The sequence below is a fragment of the Cynocephalus volans genome, chromosome 12 (genome assembly GCF_027409185.1).
Source record: "Cynocephalus volans isolate mCynVol1 chromosome 12, mCynVol1.pri, whole genome shotgun sequence".
Lineage (NCBI taxonomy): Eukaryota > Metazoa > Chordata > Mammalia > Dermoptera > Cynocephalidae > Cynocephalus > Cynocephalus volans.
Window position 1 is genome coordinate 13,096,610 of NC_084471.1, and position 18,115 is coordinate 13,114,724.

At 54.1% G+C, this 18,115-nt stretch overlaps 2 protein-coding genes across 2 annotated transcripts; one reads left to right on the forward strand and one right to left on the reverse strand.

Annotated features, from left to right (window-relative positions):
- Positions 1-684: 684 nt before the first annotated feature.
- Positions 685-9,335, reverse strand: MPST (mercaptopyruvate sulfurtransferase). The gene is made up of 3 exons (XM_063075667.1): positions 9,276-9,335; positions 5,051-5,672; positions 685-1,261 (listed from the first exon to the last, which is right to left on the reverse strand). Exons 2-3 carry the CDS (start codon positions 5,643-5,645, stop codon positions 963-965), a joined length of 894 nt encoding a protein of 297 aa, XP_062931737.1. The 5' UTR covers positions 5,646-5,672; positions 9,276-9,335; the 3' UTR covers positions 685-962.
- A 282-nt stretch (positions 9,336-9,617) lies between these two features.
- On the forward strand, positions 9,618-16,607 carry TST (thiosulfate sulfurtransferase). The gene is made up of 3 exons (XM_063075598.1): positions 9,618-9,634; positions 10,291-10,906; positions 16,154-16,607. Exons 2-3 carry the CDS (start codon positions 10,312-10,314, stop codon positions 16,450-16,452), a joined length of 894 nt encoding a protein of 297 aa, XP_062931668.1. The 5' UTR covers positions 9,618-9,634; positions 10,291-10,311; the 3' UTR covers positions 16,453-16,607.
- The last annotated feature ends 1,508 nt before the right edge of the window (positions 16,608-18,115 follow it).

An 18,115-nucleotide genomic window follows, 5' to 3' on the forward strand; every position in this document is an offset into this window, starting at 1 on the left:
GGCCCAACAAGGCCTTGGTATGAGTTTGTAACTGCAACCTCACTTAGTACTAAACAAACTGAAAAGCTAACTTAGGAACAAATAGCCACGTCTCAGCCGATCACAGGTGGCAAACTGTTCACTCATGTCCAAATAACACAGTCACGAGCTGTAACCAATCAGGTTCCGTGCCTCACTTCCACTTTCTGTATGTCACTTCCTTTTCTCTAGCTATAAATATAACCTGCACCTGGAGGGGGGGAAGCAGACAATTCTGAGCCATTTTTGGTCCAAACTGCTGCCTGATCCTAGAATCACAAATAAAAGCCAATTAAGATCTACAAAACCAGATTTGTTGTAATTTTGACTTTTAACACTCCTGTTAAGCTTTGGCCCTATCTCTTTGCTGAATTAAGATGTGCTGTTTACCTTTTGTTGGTGTGAGCCTTTGGGTGAGACCCTAGACACATCACAGCAAACTTCACCTTAAATAGCCTCAGGGAGACCCCGCAGGATTATGGGGTGGAGAATGGTTTGCTAGGGGGCATTCTGGTCACAGGAATGGAGGGCCCTGAGGCTCCAGCACTGCTCAGAAGGCAGGGACAGGATCCTCAAGATCCTCAGGCTTCCCAGGACAACCTTTGCTGGGCACACTGGAAACCCTGGCTCCTTAGGGAAACTGAGGCAACCCCACAGCTACAAGGATTTGGCACTTGGCTGCTTTATTTCCTCAGCAGTAAGACAAAAGGGAGGTGGGGACCCAGCTAATCACCACATGGGACCCATCAAGTGCTCACCCACAGCCTTCTCTCCTTCCACCACTGGGAGCCCATGAGTTGACGGAATTCCTGGCCTCTGGGATGTCACCCCAAATACCACCTGAGTTGGATGAAGAAACACTCTCTTGGTTAAGGCAGAGTCAGAACCAGGCTGGGCTGCTAGTGGTTGGGCATTGCCCAAGCTTGCTTGTGTCCAGCCCAGCCTCAGTGGGTCTTCCCTCGGCCCTCAGAGATGATGTCCTCTGGCTGGGAGCGCATGTACCACTCCACCCAGGAGCCATCATAGATGGACACGTTAGGCTTGCCGCAGAGGTAGGCCCCCAGTGCCACATGGCAGGCCGTGACACCGGAGCCACATGTGGCCACCAGTGGCTGGGACAGGTCCACCTTCTTCTCCTGGAACAGGCGGCGGATCTCCTCGGGGCTCTTCTCCAGGCCCTCTTGGGTCAGGAAGTCTGTGAAAGGGATGTTCACGGTGCCCGGGATGTGGCCAGGTTCAATGCCTACAGCAGGGCAACAGGAAAGAAGGAAAAAATTAAGGGACAATACTGTGGATTGAATTGTGTCCCCCCAGAGTTTAATGTGTTGGAGGGTTGGTCCTCACTGTGACAGTGTTAAGAGGGAATCCTATTGTGGTAACTGAAAGGTGGGGCCTTGGAGGACTGCACCCTCATCTATGTATTGATCCATTCTTGGAGTAATGGGAGTAGTTCTGGGTGGCTTTAAAAAGAGAGTGAATGAGGTTAGTCTCTCTCTGCTCTGCCATCTCGCAATGTGAGACCCTGCATCACTGAAGCCCCACCAAAGAGAGCTCTCACTAGATGCATTCCCTGGACTTTAGACTTCCCAGCCTCCGAAACTATAAATTTCATAATTTATAATGTAAAGTTTTTATAATATGAAGTTTTAAAAACTATAAACTCTGAAGCAATAAATTTCATTTTGTTATATAAATCACCTAGTTCCATATATTTTGTTATAAGCAACAGAAATGGACTAATACAGATGGTATGAATGGCTCCCCGTGTCTGTGGCGCCTGTGGTGTTGAGAGCCTTCCACGCCAGCATAGTGCTAACCCCTCTATATGCATCCCCTCATTTAATCCTCATGACCATAAAACTCAGGCACTATGTAGAGGCAACCACATTTTACAGTGCTGCTGAAGTTAAGTACCACCTAAGGTCAATGCATCTAGCAAATTGCTGACTGGAATCTGAACCTAACAATCAGACTTCACCAGAGCCACACTGGACCCCAAGATTTTCTGACTGTGCCCCTGGGGGCAACAAAGCAATAGCTGAGACCCCTGTCTAGCAAGGGCCTGGAGCACTTGCAGGCAGGGGGGAGCAGACAGGCAATAACCAGACAATTACAAGTATGATGGGTGTTGCGAAAAGGTTCTACTGGGTGGCATGGGAGCATGTCATAAAAAATAACAATAGCTGACTTCAGATAGGAAGGACTATGAATTAAAAAAACAATGTTAATAATAATAGCTGACATTATTAAATGCTTACTTTGTCCCAGGCACTGTTTGGAGCCCCTCAGCTGTATGACGGTCTTCAAAAAGTTCTTGGAAGGATTCACATTATCTTTTAATTCTATTTTCCATGAACTTTTTGAAGTCCCCTTGTATTTTCTCTTTTAATCCTCTCCAAAACTCTATGAAAAAGAAATGCTTATCCTGCCTTTTGTACAGATGAGGAGAAGAGGCACAAAGACTAACTCATCCCAGAAAGTAAAAGGCAGAGAGGATTCAAACCTGGGCTGCCCAGATCCTGTGCTGCTAACCACCAGGCAGCACTGCCTGTGGCGGGGGGGGGGGTGAGGAAGGTTTCTATGAGAAATTACTGAATGATGAGCAGGATTCAGCCAGAGGAAGGGGTCTGGGAGGTGGGGGCTCAGTACATCCCAGGCAGAGGGGATATAAGGGGGCAGAAAACGGCATGTTGCTTGGCAGGATTAAAGGTCATCATGGCAAGAGCCCAGACAGTGGGCAGGCAGAAGCCCAAGGGGGACCCTGAGGGGGATGGGAACTCCTTAGGAGGCCTGAAGTAAGACTTTAGGGCTTTGACCTGACTGCGAGGGCAGATCAGATTTCCATTTTAAAAAGATCGTTTTGGTTGTAGCAGGAAGAGGGCCTGGGACGGCCAGACAACTGGTAAGAGGATCATCACCTTTCCTGAGTTGCCACAAACCCCCAGAGCTCCCAGCACACATTTTTCACCACCCTGTTAGACAGGTGTTACTAATATTCCCATTTTCATGCTGAGATTTGCAACAAAATAAATGCTCACAGCTAATAATTTAAAGCTGGGCCACTTGGACGCTAGGGCAGCTTTTGCCTCGGTTTCCCTCCACGGTGGGATGACACTCCTACGGGAGCTGCTCACCCTGTATCTTCTCTCTACAGCACGGTGTACAGACAGCACTCCCAAGTCAGTATATGGCTGGAATGGCTCATGCATCCCCACTTAACAGATGCAGAAGCTAGGCTCATCAAGGCCAGCTCAGAGCAGGGAAGATCGTGCTCCCAACCCAGGGTGGGGACTGTAAAGGCACGGCTGTCTCTACACCTGGAACCCCACTGAGCAAAGCAGGCTTCTCCTCCGTGCTGGACTGATGTGGCAAACTACGGGTGCATTTGGCCAGGCCTCAGGCTGCGGAGTGGGAATGATGATGACAGTGAGCAATATTCACTACTGATGGCGACAGCAGTGCCGAGCCTTAACACACATCAGCTGGGTTCATCTGGACAGGCCTGCTAAGTGTGTGTCATTATCTCCCACTTTACAGATGAGCAAGCATGGCTGAGGTCAGCATTAAGCACTCTGAAAAGACCCATAACCAGAGAAGTACACGTTAATTACATCACTTCCCATTTCTTGAGTGCAGCATCCCTGCATGTGCAAACGTAGCTGAGTGCTTTACACACTTGCTCTCATTTGACCCTTACCACATCCTTTATGATCCGTGTTACTGCTCTCATTTTACACATGCAGAAGCTGTGGTTCAGAGAGATTGGGTGACCTGCCAGGTGTCACACAGCATGTGCAATCTGGGGCTGGGCCAGGTAGCTGCCCTATGTTGCTGCATCCCCTGGGACTGAGCTAGAGGACCCAAGAGGATCAAGATGGCACAGTTATTAGGCCGAACCACACAAAATTGCCACCTCTATAGGTTAAAAAATAAAGCAATAAAGCGAGGGAGGCTTACAGATATCAGCAGTTCCCTATGGTTCAAGTAATGTCAACAGCAATTGGTGGGATTCCATGTGGCAGGGACCTTCTGGATTCACTACTCATCTGGGACATCGACTCCATGCCAGGCACTGGGCTAGTTCTCAGGAAACTCAGGGAGCAGGATAGTCCTTGCCCTCAGGCTGTCCAAAGTGGTGCTGAGCTAAGGTGAGCCCAAGCAGCTTTGGAAGCACAGAACAGAAGCTCCAATGCCAACCTGGGGCATGGGAAATGCCATTCAGAGGGGAGGCGGCCGGTTCCTTGCGCCCTTGCAGGCACGAGAGAACTGGCTGGGTTTGCTCACTGTGGTTAAACATGCAGGCTCCAGAGTCTGAATCCTGACTGGGCTGCTTCCTGAGACTCTTTCTAAGGCTCCATCTAATCCTCCTCTGCAGAATGACAGTACTTATCTTAGGGGATTTTTGAAAGGCTCACACCAACGTGGCCATTGACCGGCCTGCTTTGTGGGGACCCCTCTCCACATTACAGGGCGCTTTCCTACAGGCTTCTTGCCTGGGGAAATCCAGCCCACAGGCAGAGGCTCTGCCCCAACCAAGGGCAGCAACCACCCTCTACGTCTTTAGTTCTCCCCGCTCCAAGCCTCAGCCCCCTGACTTTCCTTTCTCTCTGCAGCCCCACACTCCTCCTGCTCTCCATCGTCCTTAGGGGCCCGGATAGACTCGATCAGGCCCCATCTCTCTGGATTTTTTCCCAAGCTGGGGCCTGCCGCCTTCCATTCCACAGTGACCTCACACACCTATAGTATTGGGCGACAACTGTTTGGGTTCTCACACTTATACAGGTCACCCTGGGTTCCCAACCAGCTTGGGTTAGTCACTGTCCAAAGCCCGGGGGTGTGAGGGGGTAGGGCGAGCATTACTGCTGCACTTTACGAATAAAGCAATAAAGCGAGGGAGCCTCACAGGCTGAGACGACTAGAAACTTAATTTCCAACTCCCGACCCATGCGGCGTCCTTTAAAGGCAAGGGCACGGCTAGGGCAGGGCAGAGGCCGTGCGCAGGCGACCCCGGCCGTCCCCCCAGCGCGGTTACCGTCTCGGGGCTCGGGCTCGGTGCCGCGGAAGCGGCCGGCGGCGCGGGCGTCCACCACCTGGAAGCGCCGGGATTCCAGGTTCTCCTTGATGTCCTCGTAGGTCTTGACGAAGGCGGGGTCGAGCTTGGCGTGGAACTCGGCGGGCACCGGGTGGCTCTTGCCGGAGCTGAGCGGGAGGCCCAGGCGCAGCCAGTGGCGGAGGCCGCCGTCGAGCAGCGACACGGCGCGGTGGCCGAAGACGCGGAACATCCACCAGACGCGCGGCGCCGCGTAGAGGCCCTGGTCGCTGGCGTCGTAGACCACGACGTGTGTGGCCGCGCCCACGCCCAGGCGGCCCGCGTACTCGGCGAAGTGCGCCGCGCCGGGCAGCATGTGGTCGTAGGGCGACGTGCGGTCGCTGCACTGGTCGATGTCAAAGAAGGCGGCGCCCGGGATGTGGCGCTCCTCGAACTCGCGCCGCGCGTCGCGGCCCAGCTTGGGCAGGTACCAGGAGGCGTCGAGCAGCTGCACGGGCGGCCCGGCCCGTGGAGCCCGCAGCGCCTCGGCCACCCACTGGGCCGACACGAGCGCGCGGAAGAGCTGCGTCGAGGCCATGGCGGCGGCGACACTCGGGCTGCAGGCCTGCGCGACAGGGAGGATGTCAGGAGAGCAGAGAAGGAGAGGTTGGCCCGGTGAGGAGAGGACGGAGGGACAGGCCATGCCACTGGGGCTGAGGAAGGGGCTGGGGCAGGGGCTGTGCGGGAGGTGGTGCCACGGCAGGCTAAAGTCCAGAGAATGCTAAAAACAGCGGTGGTGAACCCAGGCACAGATTTGGGTCTCTAGGGTCCCTGCTGCCAGGCCTTGGATAAATTACACAGCGCCCAGGGAAGGAATGGCCATGACCTCACCGAGAGGGCCAGATGGCCCCTCACCACTACCTGCTGGGCGGGAGGGTGGGTAGACAGACGGCAGTAGCAGAAGGCGGCCCTGCTGGCACTTTAAGGTAAGCAGGGGTGAAGTCTCAACCCCGTCCTAAGATGCAACTCAGCTTCATTTGCAACCAAACAAGGTCCCTGTTGGATTCATTCACTCATTCATCAAGCATTTATTTTAGACATCTAAATGGAATAGTACGTGGAATGTACTGAGTCCTTGCTGAGTACCACTTAATCCTTAATACCTTAGTACTCTCACTTACTTGAAAGAGTAGCGCTAAGTGGTTTGGTATTATCGATACCATTTTACAGAAGGGGACATGCAGGCTCACAGAAGTGCACTAACTTGACCTGGTGGCGCCACGCTTCACATGAGGCAGCCTGGCACCAAATCCAGACTTCTCAGCATCAGGTGCTGTATTGGCCCTGGGTGTCCAGCAAGGCCAGGTTTGGCCCCTCCCATGCCTGAACTTTCTGGCCCTTCTTTTAGCAGCAGCAATAGATTTAGTCCCTCACTACCCCTGCATGCCAGCGGCTGAGACTACACCAGCTCAGCAGCCCACAGTGACACGCAAGCCCACAGCCTTCCAGGACTGAGACTCTCCAAATGCTTTAAGTCCCTAGTGCTGGGCGGCCACTAGTACATAAGGTGCTTCTGTGCAAGTTAGATAAAAGTGCCCTTTGGCCAGGCAGATCCCCAAGCAGGTCACATGGCTGGGTGTGTGGACTGTGGGCTGCAGGTCAGCCCCCACTCACCCCTTCAGCTGGGTGCCCCCATTCAGGGCACAACCTGCCACAATACCAGGCAGTCCTGCCAGTGAGATGAAGGGGGTAGGTAGAGAACAGTGTTTGTGGACTGCAGCTGTGGGCCAAGCAACATGCTAAGCACTGCCGCCTCAAGGAGTAGGTATTAGGATGTCTGTTTTATGAATGAGGCAACAGGCAGTTAGAGGGACAAGTGCATTGCCCTTGCTCACAGAGCTAGTCAGGGGCAGCCTCAGAATTTGAAGTCAGAATTCAGCTCCTGAGGCTGGACTTCTTCCCCAGCCCCAGGGCCTAATGAGTCCACAGTGTGACACTGTGCTCCCTCTCCCCCCCACCCCCGAGTCTAGCCCAGCCTGGCTTGTAGGAACCCACTTCGCCCACATGGTCAGGCCCTGTGCTGGACAACGAGGAATTCTTGACTTTGCCAGGCCCTGGAGGTGAAGACAGGCCACAGGCCTCTCAGGAGACAGGGCAATTGAGGAAAGCCTGAGGCTCAGTGTGAGCACAGAGGCCCGGCCTTAGCCTGGGGCGGGACAGAAACGGTGGGAAGGCTTCCTGGAGGAAGGGGAAGTCCAAACCGATTTGACAATTCAGGGGCCCAGGAAAACACAGCTCGACCGTCAGGATAAGGAGGCTGCCAAGGGGGCTTTGGCCAAGAGGAGATCCCAGCGTCGGTGGGTTACACCATGGGGGTTGCTGCAGGATTCTTCTTGAAGAATCCCTTTGTGAGCTACAGCAGCTTCTGTCCTCTCCCTCTTGCCCCATTCTTAGGGATCCTTGTTTTATTCCCTAAGGATCCATTTAGAGTGGAAAGAACCCTGTCAGGAAAGCCCCCCCAAAGTCAGTGCAAATATCCTCTGCTGCTTAACGAGTTGTGTCATGGTGGGCATGTTAGGCTCCCTGGGGGGGTTTCTGTTTCTTCCAATGGAGATTCCAACCTCCACCTCTTATAGAGAAGATTCAATAATGAATGCAGAAGGGCCACCATAATGCACTACAAATGGCTGGTTTTCATAATCATTAAAAACAGTTTCACAAAATCCCATTATTTCTTCCATATCTCCTAGGTGGCCTTGAACTCACAGGAGCAAATCAAGCATCTTAGAATTTCAGGACTGGGTGAGACTTCAGAGGTCTGAGTTCCCTGCCCCGCCCTCTCTGCTTGATTGGCAGTTCTCACAAAGGACTATGGACTATAGAGGAGTGTCTGGGAGGGCAAGCTGTAGATGTCACTGAGGGGCGGAGACCAGGAAAAGGGAACAGGTCCCCATGCGTTTGGAGGGCCAGGATCACTGTAAATGGGGGTGCTGTGGGAAGGAAGGACCCCAGTACATACAGGACAGCCCCAGATCCATCTCAGGGGTGTACACACTGCACTGAGGCAAGGGTGAGCCCCATGCCCCATCCAGGGTGGGTGCTGGCAGAGCAGGGATTGGGCACTACTAAGGACTTTCCCCAGCCTGCTACCTCCAGGCATCCTCCCCTCCCCCCACTGCCAAGCGCGAGGCTTAGGGAATTCGCTGGGTAAATGCTTATCAAAGTATGAATTTTTGCAACTCGCTGTGAGAGGTATTTCAGAACAAAAACGATTTTTTTCTTAAAGGGTGATGAGAAAAGCATCCCAGGCATATGTAAACAGCCTATGCAAAAACTAAGTCAGAGTAATGGTGTCCTACCAGTTTGCAAGAGCAGATTTTCAGGAATTTTGCCCACTGGTTGATAAATACAGCCACTGTTAAATATTAACTTATCTGAGGACAATAAACTGAACTTTAAAAAAAATAAAAGAAAAAGAAAGTTACATAAACTTACAATTAAATGGGTTACATTTAAAACAAGGGGCGATTTTTAAAGAAGCAGGAGCCTTCAGGGATGAGCCAGATAAACAGAGGCAGCCGGTACCACATGGTCTTCAGATCTGGGACCAGAGCCGGCCTCAGCTCCACCGGGGCAACTGGCTCTGTTGCTCTCTCGTCTTTAAAAAAGTTTCTGGACTTCTCAGCGGGGTGGTGGGAACCACGTACCACCGTGGGAACCTCAGCAGAGTGCCCCACCAAGCAGGCCTTGACAAATGTTAGTTTCGTTTCACTGCAGCAAGTTCTTTGCCAGTTTCTCCTTCTGGAGCCTCTGGTTCAGTGGCGCCTCGTGTCCCCGGCCTCTCTGAACGGCTTTATTGGTCGTCCTTGCTCCCTCCTTCCCTCCCTGGGGGTACCAGGTCACCCCACCCCCACCTACCACTCCCCACCCGCCATTCACCCCGACCCCACTCTGCAGCCCCCCCCAAGCCGCCGCGACAGCCACCGCGACAGTCACCGCGACAGTCCTCCGTAGGGCGAACCGAGGGGCGCCCCCTCCTCCACTCAGGCCCCGCGGGGCAGCCCGGCGCCGCGCGCCCCAAAGAGCGACCGCCCCTGCGGAAAGGCAGGCGCGAGGCCGCAGCAGTCCCCCGGGCCTCGGGCTCGGGGCTTCCCCGCTCCGCCACAGCCCCCCGCGGTGCGACGCCCCCTCCCCGCGCCCTCACCCGTCCCCTCCTCCCGCCACCAACCTGCGACCGGCCAAAGGGAGGAGACTCGGACACAGCCCACCGCCGCGGCCACTCGCAGCCGCCGCTGCCCGCGCCTTCCACTAGACGGGTCGCGGGGGGGACGCCCGCGTCGCCCAGCCGCGCCCCGCCCCGTCCCCGCGCCGCCCCGCGCCCTGGCACACCCCGCGGGCCTGGGGGGCCTCGTGCGCCGAGAGGCGGCGGGGGCCGGGGGCGGCGGCGCGGGGTCGGCGCGGAAGCGCGGCGGGCGGCGCGGGCTCCCCCCTCTAGCGGCGGCGCGATGGTGCGGGCCGCCCGGGGAGCTGCGGCTCCGGGTTTGAACGCGCCAACTTCTGCAGCGGGCAGGGCGAGCGCCAGCGCGAGTGAGTGCGGCGGGCAGGGAAGGCGGGCCGCCCGGGATGGGGCCGCCGGCCGGGCCACCTGTGGCCCAGGAGAGGGGCCCGGTGGCGAGAGGGGGCGGGATGTTCCGGGAACCCAGATCCAACTAGGGCAGAAGGCACCGAGCCCGGGGCCGGCCTCGGGCATTCTGGAGGTGGGCGAGCCCAGGCTGCTAGCGAGGCCGCAGGAAGGTCGGCGGGGCGCGGGCCAGGGCGTGTTGGGGCGTCCAGCGGCGCGTCCTCCCCGTGCACCCTGCCTTCCCCGGAGAGGCGACTCTAAGCCTAAGATGCCATCTCCTCTCATCCTGGGCATGTTTTCATGCTCTTTTCTGGCAGGATCCCAAGAGCGAGTATCGTAGTTTCTAGGGCCAGACACCCAGCCAGCTCCCCCAGCGGGAGCCCTCAGAAACTCTTACCCCACCCCCTTCTGCGCTGGGCCTCCTGGCCCGGTGGGAGGAGCCGGGCTGGCCTTCCTTAGGAGTCTGCACACCTATCCCACTGCACGCCCCCACGTGTCGTGTTTACAGCAACCCAGCTGGGACGCGCAATGGGAGAAACAGCTCCTCCTCCCGGGCCCCACCCCGCTGCACACACAGCCCTCCTCACCGCTGCCTCTCTTTCCTGGTTCTTACCCGCGCCAGGTGGCAGGCAGAGCTGAAACCATGGTTCAGCAGGTGCTCTACCGGGCGCTGGTCTCCACCAGGTGGCTGGCGGAGTCGGTCCGGGCTGGCAATCTGGGGCCTGGCCTGCGTGTGCTGGACGCATCCTGGTATTCACCGGGCACCCGTGATGCCCGCAAAGAGTACTTAGAGAGCCATGTGCCCGGCGCCTCCTTCTTTGACATAGAGCAGTGCCGGGACAGGGCGTCGCCTTACGAGATGATGCTGCCCAGCGAGGCGGGCTTCGCTGACTATGTGGGCCGCCTGGGCATCAGCAACGACACGCATGTGGTGGTGTATGATGGTGACAAATTGGGCACCTTCTATGCTCCGCGGGTCTGGTGGATGTTCCGGGTGTTTGGCCACCGCACGGTGTCAGTGCTCAATGGTGGCTTCCGGAACTGGCTGAAAGAGGGCCACCCGGTGACATCTGAGCCCTCACGCCCAGAACCGGCCATCTTCAAAGCTACACTGGACCACTCCCTCCTCAAGACCTATGAGCAGGTGCTGGAGAACCTCAAATCTAAGAGGTTTCAGCTGGTGGATTCACGGCCCCAAGGTCGGTACCTGGGCACCCAGCCAGAGCCGGATGCAGTAGGTAGGTGTCCCGATGGTTGGGTGGTGCCTGGGAAGTATTGCCCAATGGAAGGATAGGGAATGAGGATGACAGGGACCATCTCCAGGTTTCACCCTCAGCCCCCCCATATAGGCCTCAGTCTTTCCATCTGTAAAATGAGAGGTTGGAGCCTAACCTAAAATTAGTTACGTTCTCAGTTGGCAGAGTTGAGATTTGAACCCACTGCTGACTTGTTTCAAACCAGTGCTCCAAACCAGGATGTGCCCCATTCCTCCCCAAACCTACCTCCCAGGGCTAGGAGAGTCCCCTCACCTAGGCATCCCCAAGGAGATGGCTTTTGAGTCCCCTTCTGGAAGGGGAGACCAAGAGGATTCTGTACTGCTTGAGAGGTGGAAGGGAGCATCAGGAAAGGAAATTCTAAGTTCTAGAGGCTCCTAAACAGACAGCCTCAGAGGTCTTGCCTTTCTTAGGTGCAGGACTGGAGTCTCCCTGCCATCAGTCTTACAGGGTGCCCTCCAGCCCCTGCCTGAACACTTCCCGTGTCAGGGGCCACCCATGTGTCTTTTGAGGCTCAGATTGGCCTGAGCCCTCAGGGTACCTCCTTAGTCAGAGCCCCTCATCTGCAGAATCTAACTTGTGTGCAACATTTTGTCTAACTTGTTGAAGAGTGTCCTTTCCTTTCTGTGCCTCCAAGTGAGAGAATGCTGGGAAAGCTGTTTTGTACACTCTTAGAAGTGAAGGGCCTGAAAGGTTACCTCATCAGACAGAGGGGAGACTGAGGTGCGCTGAGGCACATGGAGGCAGGGGTCAAGGCCACATAGTTTGTTAGTTGCAGAACCAGGAGAGTGCAGGGCTCTGTCCTCCCCAGCATGGCTTTTTCCAGTTCCCATGTTTTTCTTGCCTGGCTTGCTCTGTGAAGGCTTGGAATTGAAGACTCAAGTTCATTTGGCACTTCCAGACCTTTCTGGCACGGAATGCCGGCAGCCCTCTCCTGGCCTTGGTTCAAAATGCCTTCTTTCCTTGGAATATAAGCTGCCACTAGGTGGAGAACAGTGGAGTTGGTTCTCTAGCTACTTCCCAGCTTGCCCTGAAGCAAACTGAGAAATAAGTGAGAGGAGAGAGCTTGGAGTTGCCAGGCCCTATCTCCTCAACTCCCATTTAACAGATGAGGAAACTGAGGTTCACGGAGGGAAAACAGCCTGCTGAGGGTGATGCCTTCTGAAAGCCCTGAATTTTCAAGTTCCTCCTTTTCTCTGTGATTCTACTGTCACCCCCTCCAGTTCCCATCTGGAGCACCAGGGAACATGGATTTTCATTTTAGCTCAGCCACTCCTTCGTGGTATGACCTCACTTCAATCACTTGGCCTGTCTGGATTCCCTTTTTATAAAATAAGAAGAGTAAATGTCAGCCCTACCCACCTGGGTATGTGTTTATTTAAATGCAGCAGTGGCTAGAAAGGGATTTCTAGAAGGGTAAGGAACTATAGGAAGGCCAGGGCCATCTAGAAAGATGTAGAGGAGGTGGCACTAACCTGCCTCATTCTCTAAGAGGCTTTGCTCACCTCCCATACATGACATTTTGGGGACACAAAGGCACATGAGGCTCTGCGAAGTTCATCATCCCCAGCTTGGGTTGGGATCAGGAATGCACTCCCCAGATTCAGCAGTCCAGATGTTACACACAGAAGTACGGGTGGCAGGCCTTGGGGACAGGTCTTGGCCTGGAAGGAGTGACCCCAGGAAGATCTGTGTGTAGGGCCTTAGAAACCCAACAACCACTCCCTGTTCACCTCACACAAGCAAATTCCCCTCTGGCCTTAGTTTTGTGCCCCTGAATGCCTTGGGTCCTGTTAGTAAGGGGTGCAGGATAGGAGTCAGATAGATCTGAGTTTACATCCAGGTGTGATGCTTATGTGTGGCCTCAGGAAAGTCCCTCCATCTCTGAACTTTCCTCCTCCTTAGTGGAAGAAATGCTGCTCACCTTATAGGAGAGCTAGGGGAAAGGAGAGAAACCGAGGTAGGGGTTTATCCAGCCCAGTTTCTTTATAAACTTTGGTCTCTTTCCCTCCCCCCTTGGAGTGGTGAGGGTGAAGAGGGAAGAGGGTTTTGACCCCTAACGAGCACTTTTATTTGTAGAACCCTTTATATATGGTCCCTTCTGGACACCGACAGCAGCTCTGCCAGGGGAGGAAGGCCGAGGTCAGGCTTGGTCCACTTGGCAGGCGGGGAAAGGGAGAAGGGACTTCTTCAACAGGCGGAGTGGCCAAGACTTGACCCTGGACAGAGGCATCAAAGTAGGGCTGTTTCCCAAGACTGCTGCTGTGGGTGGGGTGAGCCATTAGGCAAACATGGGGACTGGGGAAAAGGTCACAGCTGCACGATGTGGCTCCAGTGTTGCTTCATGGGATGGAGAAGCCCTTCTCTGGTGTCTCTCCTTCCCAGGGCTGGGGGCTGGGGCTGAGGCTGGAGGGAGGTGGGAGGGTACGGGGCTACTTTTTGTGGCCAGGGGTTGGGGGTGCCCTGTGGGGCTGCCTGCACTGGGTTCCTTAGTGTCTTTCGGAGGAAAGCCAGAAAGGGTCAGATAGGTTTTCCTGGCACTGAAAATCCATACCTGTCATTGGCCTGAGGGATATTAACTGCCAACCTGTGTTGCATCTTCTTGGCCAAAGCTGGGACAAAATGTCTAGAACTCTGAGCAGTTGAGGAGCATGAGAAGTCATCTTATCCAGTCTCCTGCCTCAGCCTCCTTTTCCAGGGAGGCACAAAGTGGTCAGAGAACACAGGCTTTGGGGTCAGACCGACCTGACTTTACTTCACACACACTTGCTGTGTGTACTGGGGCAAGTTACCTCATCTCTCTGAGCCTGGGCTCCCCATTAGTGCCGGGAAGATCATCTCCCCACTTTGTGAGGATTAAAGAAGATAAAGTTCTTGAAAGAACCTACTGTCAGGGTGCCTGATGCCAGAGGTTACTAGAATGGTGGCATGCCTGCTGGGGGAGGGAAAGTTGCAACCTGAGCTGAAGCTGGACTTGGGAAGACAGCAGGAGCCTCTGCGTCCAGGCCCTTTTCTCCAATTGGCCATTCTCCATGGTTCCCTGGCCCGGATTCATTGTGGCCCTCTCCACACACACAGGCGATCAGTTCCTGGTCATTTAAATTCTCCAGACAGGCCCTGAGCCCTCCCTGGCAGAGGTGAAAAGAGGACCCCACCCCCCGAGGCTGGGCTCTCCAGCACGCCCCTGACTTCATCTTACTCAGAAGAGGTGCCCTTTATAGAATCAGAAGAAAACAGTGAAGCTGTTTTATTGGAGGTCCCAGGGAAAGAAGCAAAACAGGGTTCAACTAATTGTGCCTTTAATGCACTTAAATCCAGCCCAGCATCTGGATGCTGAACCATTTTAAAGTCGGGTTTCTTGGGGAAGAACATCTTTGAAGCCAGCCAATCAATTGCTCCTCATTGGTAGGGTTAGCACACATCTGATCTCAGATGAAAGTTTCCAGGCAAAAAAAATGAAATCACAATGGATGGAAATCGCTATAATTTGATAAGTCAGGACATCTATTCCATCAAAGAACTCTTGACCTGTGCTAGCAAAGTTTGGAATCCTCTTGGCCTTGGTGTGGGGGCTTTTACCTATAGTAGCTAAACTTCCCCACACATTTGTGAGGTGGGTGGGGCTATCTCTCCATTCCACAGAAGGGGCAACTGAGGCTCAGAGGTGCAGGGCCTGCCTGGCTGCGTGCTGCCACACGTGACCTCAGAATGTGCTTTGGTTACATTGATTAGGCCCTTTCCCTCCCACTCCTGCCCTCCTGGTCCTGCTCTGCCCCGTGGTCCAGGTTTACTGGGATGCTGGAGATATTTGGAGGAAGGGGAACCCAAGGAGATGGACACCAACCTGTGCCAGGCCCGACTCTCAGTGCCCGTATTCTGCCAGGGTGTGGGGTGCTTGAGGAAGGAGGTGGGGCCTGGGGCATGCTGGGGACTGGTCCGAGGCCATGGCCCTGCAGCACCACAGCTTTGGCTGTGGCCCACTCCCCTTTGCCCCCCTTGCTGGCTATTCCAAAGCCAGATTTGGCAGGTGGGCCTTGCTGGGTGCCAGGACAGTTCCGAAAAGGACCCCAGAGCCAGCCTAGAGTCCCACTCTGCTTCCATCCAAGACTCTCAGAGGTGCTCTGGGGGTCCACAGCAGGGTTTCCATTGTCCTTGCTGCCCTCCCCCTGGAGGTGGTGAAACAGTGGGGAGCTGCAGCATCTGTGGGCTGAGCGGGCCAGCCTCAGTGGTACAGTAGCCCATGCACATGTGGGTACTGTTATTCCCATTTTATCCATGGGGAAACTGAGGCTCACAGAAGTGACCTGATTGCCTAACGTCACCCAGCTGGTAGGTAAGTGGCAGAGCTGAGCTGGACTTTGTGTCTTTTTGGGGTTTTTTGTTGTTTGGTTGGTTTTTTGGCAGCTGGCCATTATGGGGATCTGAACTCTTGCCGTTGGTGTTACCACACTGTGCTCTAACCAACTGAGCTAACCGGCCAACCCACTGACCTTATGTCTTAACACCAGGTCACATGCTTTTCACCACTGTGTTTTTAATGGGGAAACCAGGAGACCTGGTGTAATCCTACGTCTGTCGTTACCTCTCTGTGTGTCCTTAGGTGAGCCATTTTGTTTCACTAAGCCTCAGTGCATTCATCTGTAAAGTGGAGTGCCATCATGTTTAATGAATTATGTGGTTAGCTGTTTAATGTCCAACTTCCTTGTGAGACTGTAAGCTCCCAGGGGGCCTGGACTGTGTCTCTGACTTTCACCACTGTGATCTCAGCAATTGGCACAGCACGGAGCATTTGCATTAATTTGTCTCATTTGTTCTTTTCAACAACTCTGTGAGATAGCTATGTACCATTGAACCCATTTTACAGATGAGAAAACTGAGGTTCAGAGAAGTGAAGCAATTTACTCAAGGTAAAGATTACTGAAAAGGTTAGTAAGTGGTAGAGCTGAGACTCATATCCCTGTTCCCCTCAAGCAGGTATGATTTTGAACATCCCTACTTCAAGACAGTGTTTAGGGGAGGGGATACAGGTGTTTTAAGTCATTAGCATTGCACGTAGGTAGAGCTGGGAATAAATTGAGCTCCAGGAAGAGCAAAGACATTTTTATTTGCAAAGCTCTCTATCTTTGTAGCCATGGCTGGTTGCATCCTCCAGGTCCTGCTAGTCCCCATCTGCCATGCCTTCCCTAACCTCTGTCCTCTGCCCCCGTCCAGGACTGGACTCGGGCCATATCCATAGCTCTGTCAACATGCCATTCACGGACTTCCTGACAGAGGATGGCTTCGAGAAGAGCCCGGAGGAGCTCCGTACCATGTTCCAGGCCAAGAAGGTGGACCTCTCGCAGCCCCTCATTGCCACGTGCCGCAAGGGTGTCACCGCCTGCCACGTTGCCCTGGCTGCCTACCTGTGTGGCAAGCCCGATGTGGCCGTCTACGATGGCTCTTGGTTTGAGTGGTTCCACCGGGCACCCCCAGAGACCCGTGTGTCCCAGGGGAAGGATGGGAAGGCCTGAGCCATGGCCTGTCCTCCTCTTGCTGTAACTTGGCCAGTTTAGTGACTCCGGCATGACCTGCAGCTGGTTTGTACCTCGTAAGCAAAGGAGATTGACCCATTTTTAGAATTGCTGTGTAAAGCCCCTCCTTTCCCCAACAACACTGGAATAAACTTTGCCCTTTCTGAATAGTGTGTTTGCCCCTATCCCAGCCTCATACTTCCATCTCCTCCAGACGCCTTAGAATCCACCAAGGAAAGAAACCTCCACAGCAACTGCCAGCTGGGGAGACCACACTGAGGACACACTTTATTATTCAGTTTTGGCAGAGGAAGCCACTTACTGTCCCATGTCAGGTGGACTCCACCCCAGAGCATGCCGGGGCCTACCTGGAAGGCCAGGTAGGAAGGGGTACCAGGAAGCCAGAGAGAGGTGAAACCCCTCCTGTGCATCCTTCAGGATCCAGCTCAAATGACTTCCTTTTCCCTGGACAGAGTTAGTCATTCTCTCTACTCATTCCTCTGTACTTCCAAGAACTCCCTTGGCACTTGGTGGCATCTGAGCCCTCTGTGCCTGGCACACAACCTGGCACATGGTGGGGACTCAGTGGACATTTTTGAGAGGGTGAGAAAGTGAACAGCATGCCGGCTCCTCCTGGGTCCTGGCTTTCTCCTGGCCTCTCTTCCCTTCTCTTACCTATCAACACACTGAGGTAACAGAGCCCTCTGTGCAGTGATCGCCATGGCAGCTCCAATGAACAGCTTGGAGGGCTGCTCCCTAGCAACCATCCATTGGTCTTCACCAGTTGTTCTGCAGTGTGGCCCTGCACTCTTGGACTTCAGCACACAGGGGAGTGGGTCACGTGTTTTCTGTGTTATGAGATTTGGAAAGGTGAGGCAGAGACTTGTGCGGTGGCCAGGGCTCTGCCAGGAAATGGGGTTTTACTTTCCTTCTCCCCACTCAGAGTCGCTTGTGAGTGCAGAGAGCCAGATGGTGCCTGGACCTACCTTCTCTCTTCCTTGATTGACGCCTCTTGGGACCTTTCTCTTTGTATCAGAAACTGGCAGTGAGTCCACACTTCTGTTCAAGGCAGTCCAGGCTGCTCTGGACTGGTGGTGCCATTGGGGCAGATGGGGAGCTGCTGTGGGCACATCAAGTGGAGGGGTGGGGATGAGGGATGGGACAGGAGCAGAAAGATGACTTGAAGGAGACAAAGCAAACTCGTAGGAGCTAATTTGAACTTCAACTAACTTTAAGATGCGCAGCTTAGTTTTAGCTCCACCTGAGTGAAGTCTTATTTCTTTTCTGAGTCAATTTCTTCATCTGTGAAAGAGGGTAAGTTACTTTCTCTGAACACCTCACAGGGTACTTGTGAAGATAAAACAATCCACTAGATGTGAGAGTGCTTGATGGATGAGTTGTATTAGTTATCTTCTATATAAAAAATCATCCCAAAATTTAGTGGCTTAAGACAACAACATTTATTATCTCACAGTTTCTGCAGGTCAGGAAAATAGATGTGGCTCCGATGGGTCTTCTGTCTCAGGGTCCCTCACAGGCTGCAGTGAAGTTGTTGGCCAGGCCTTCAGTCTCATCTCAGAGCTGAACAAGAGAAGGATCCTTTCCAAGGCCACTGAAACATGGTATTCAGTTTCTCATGAACTGTTGGCCTGAGGCCACCTTC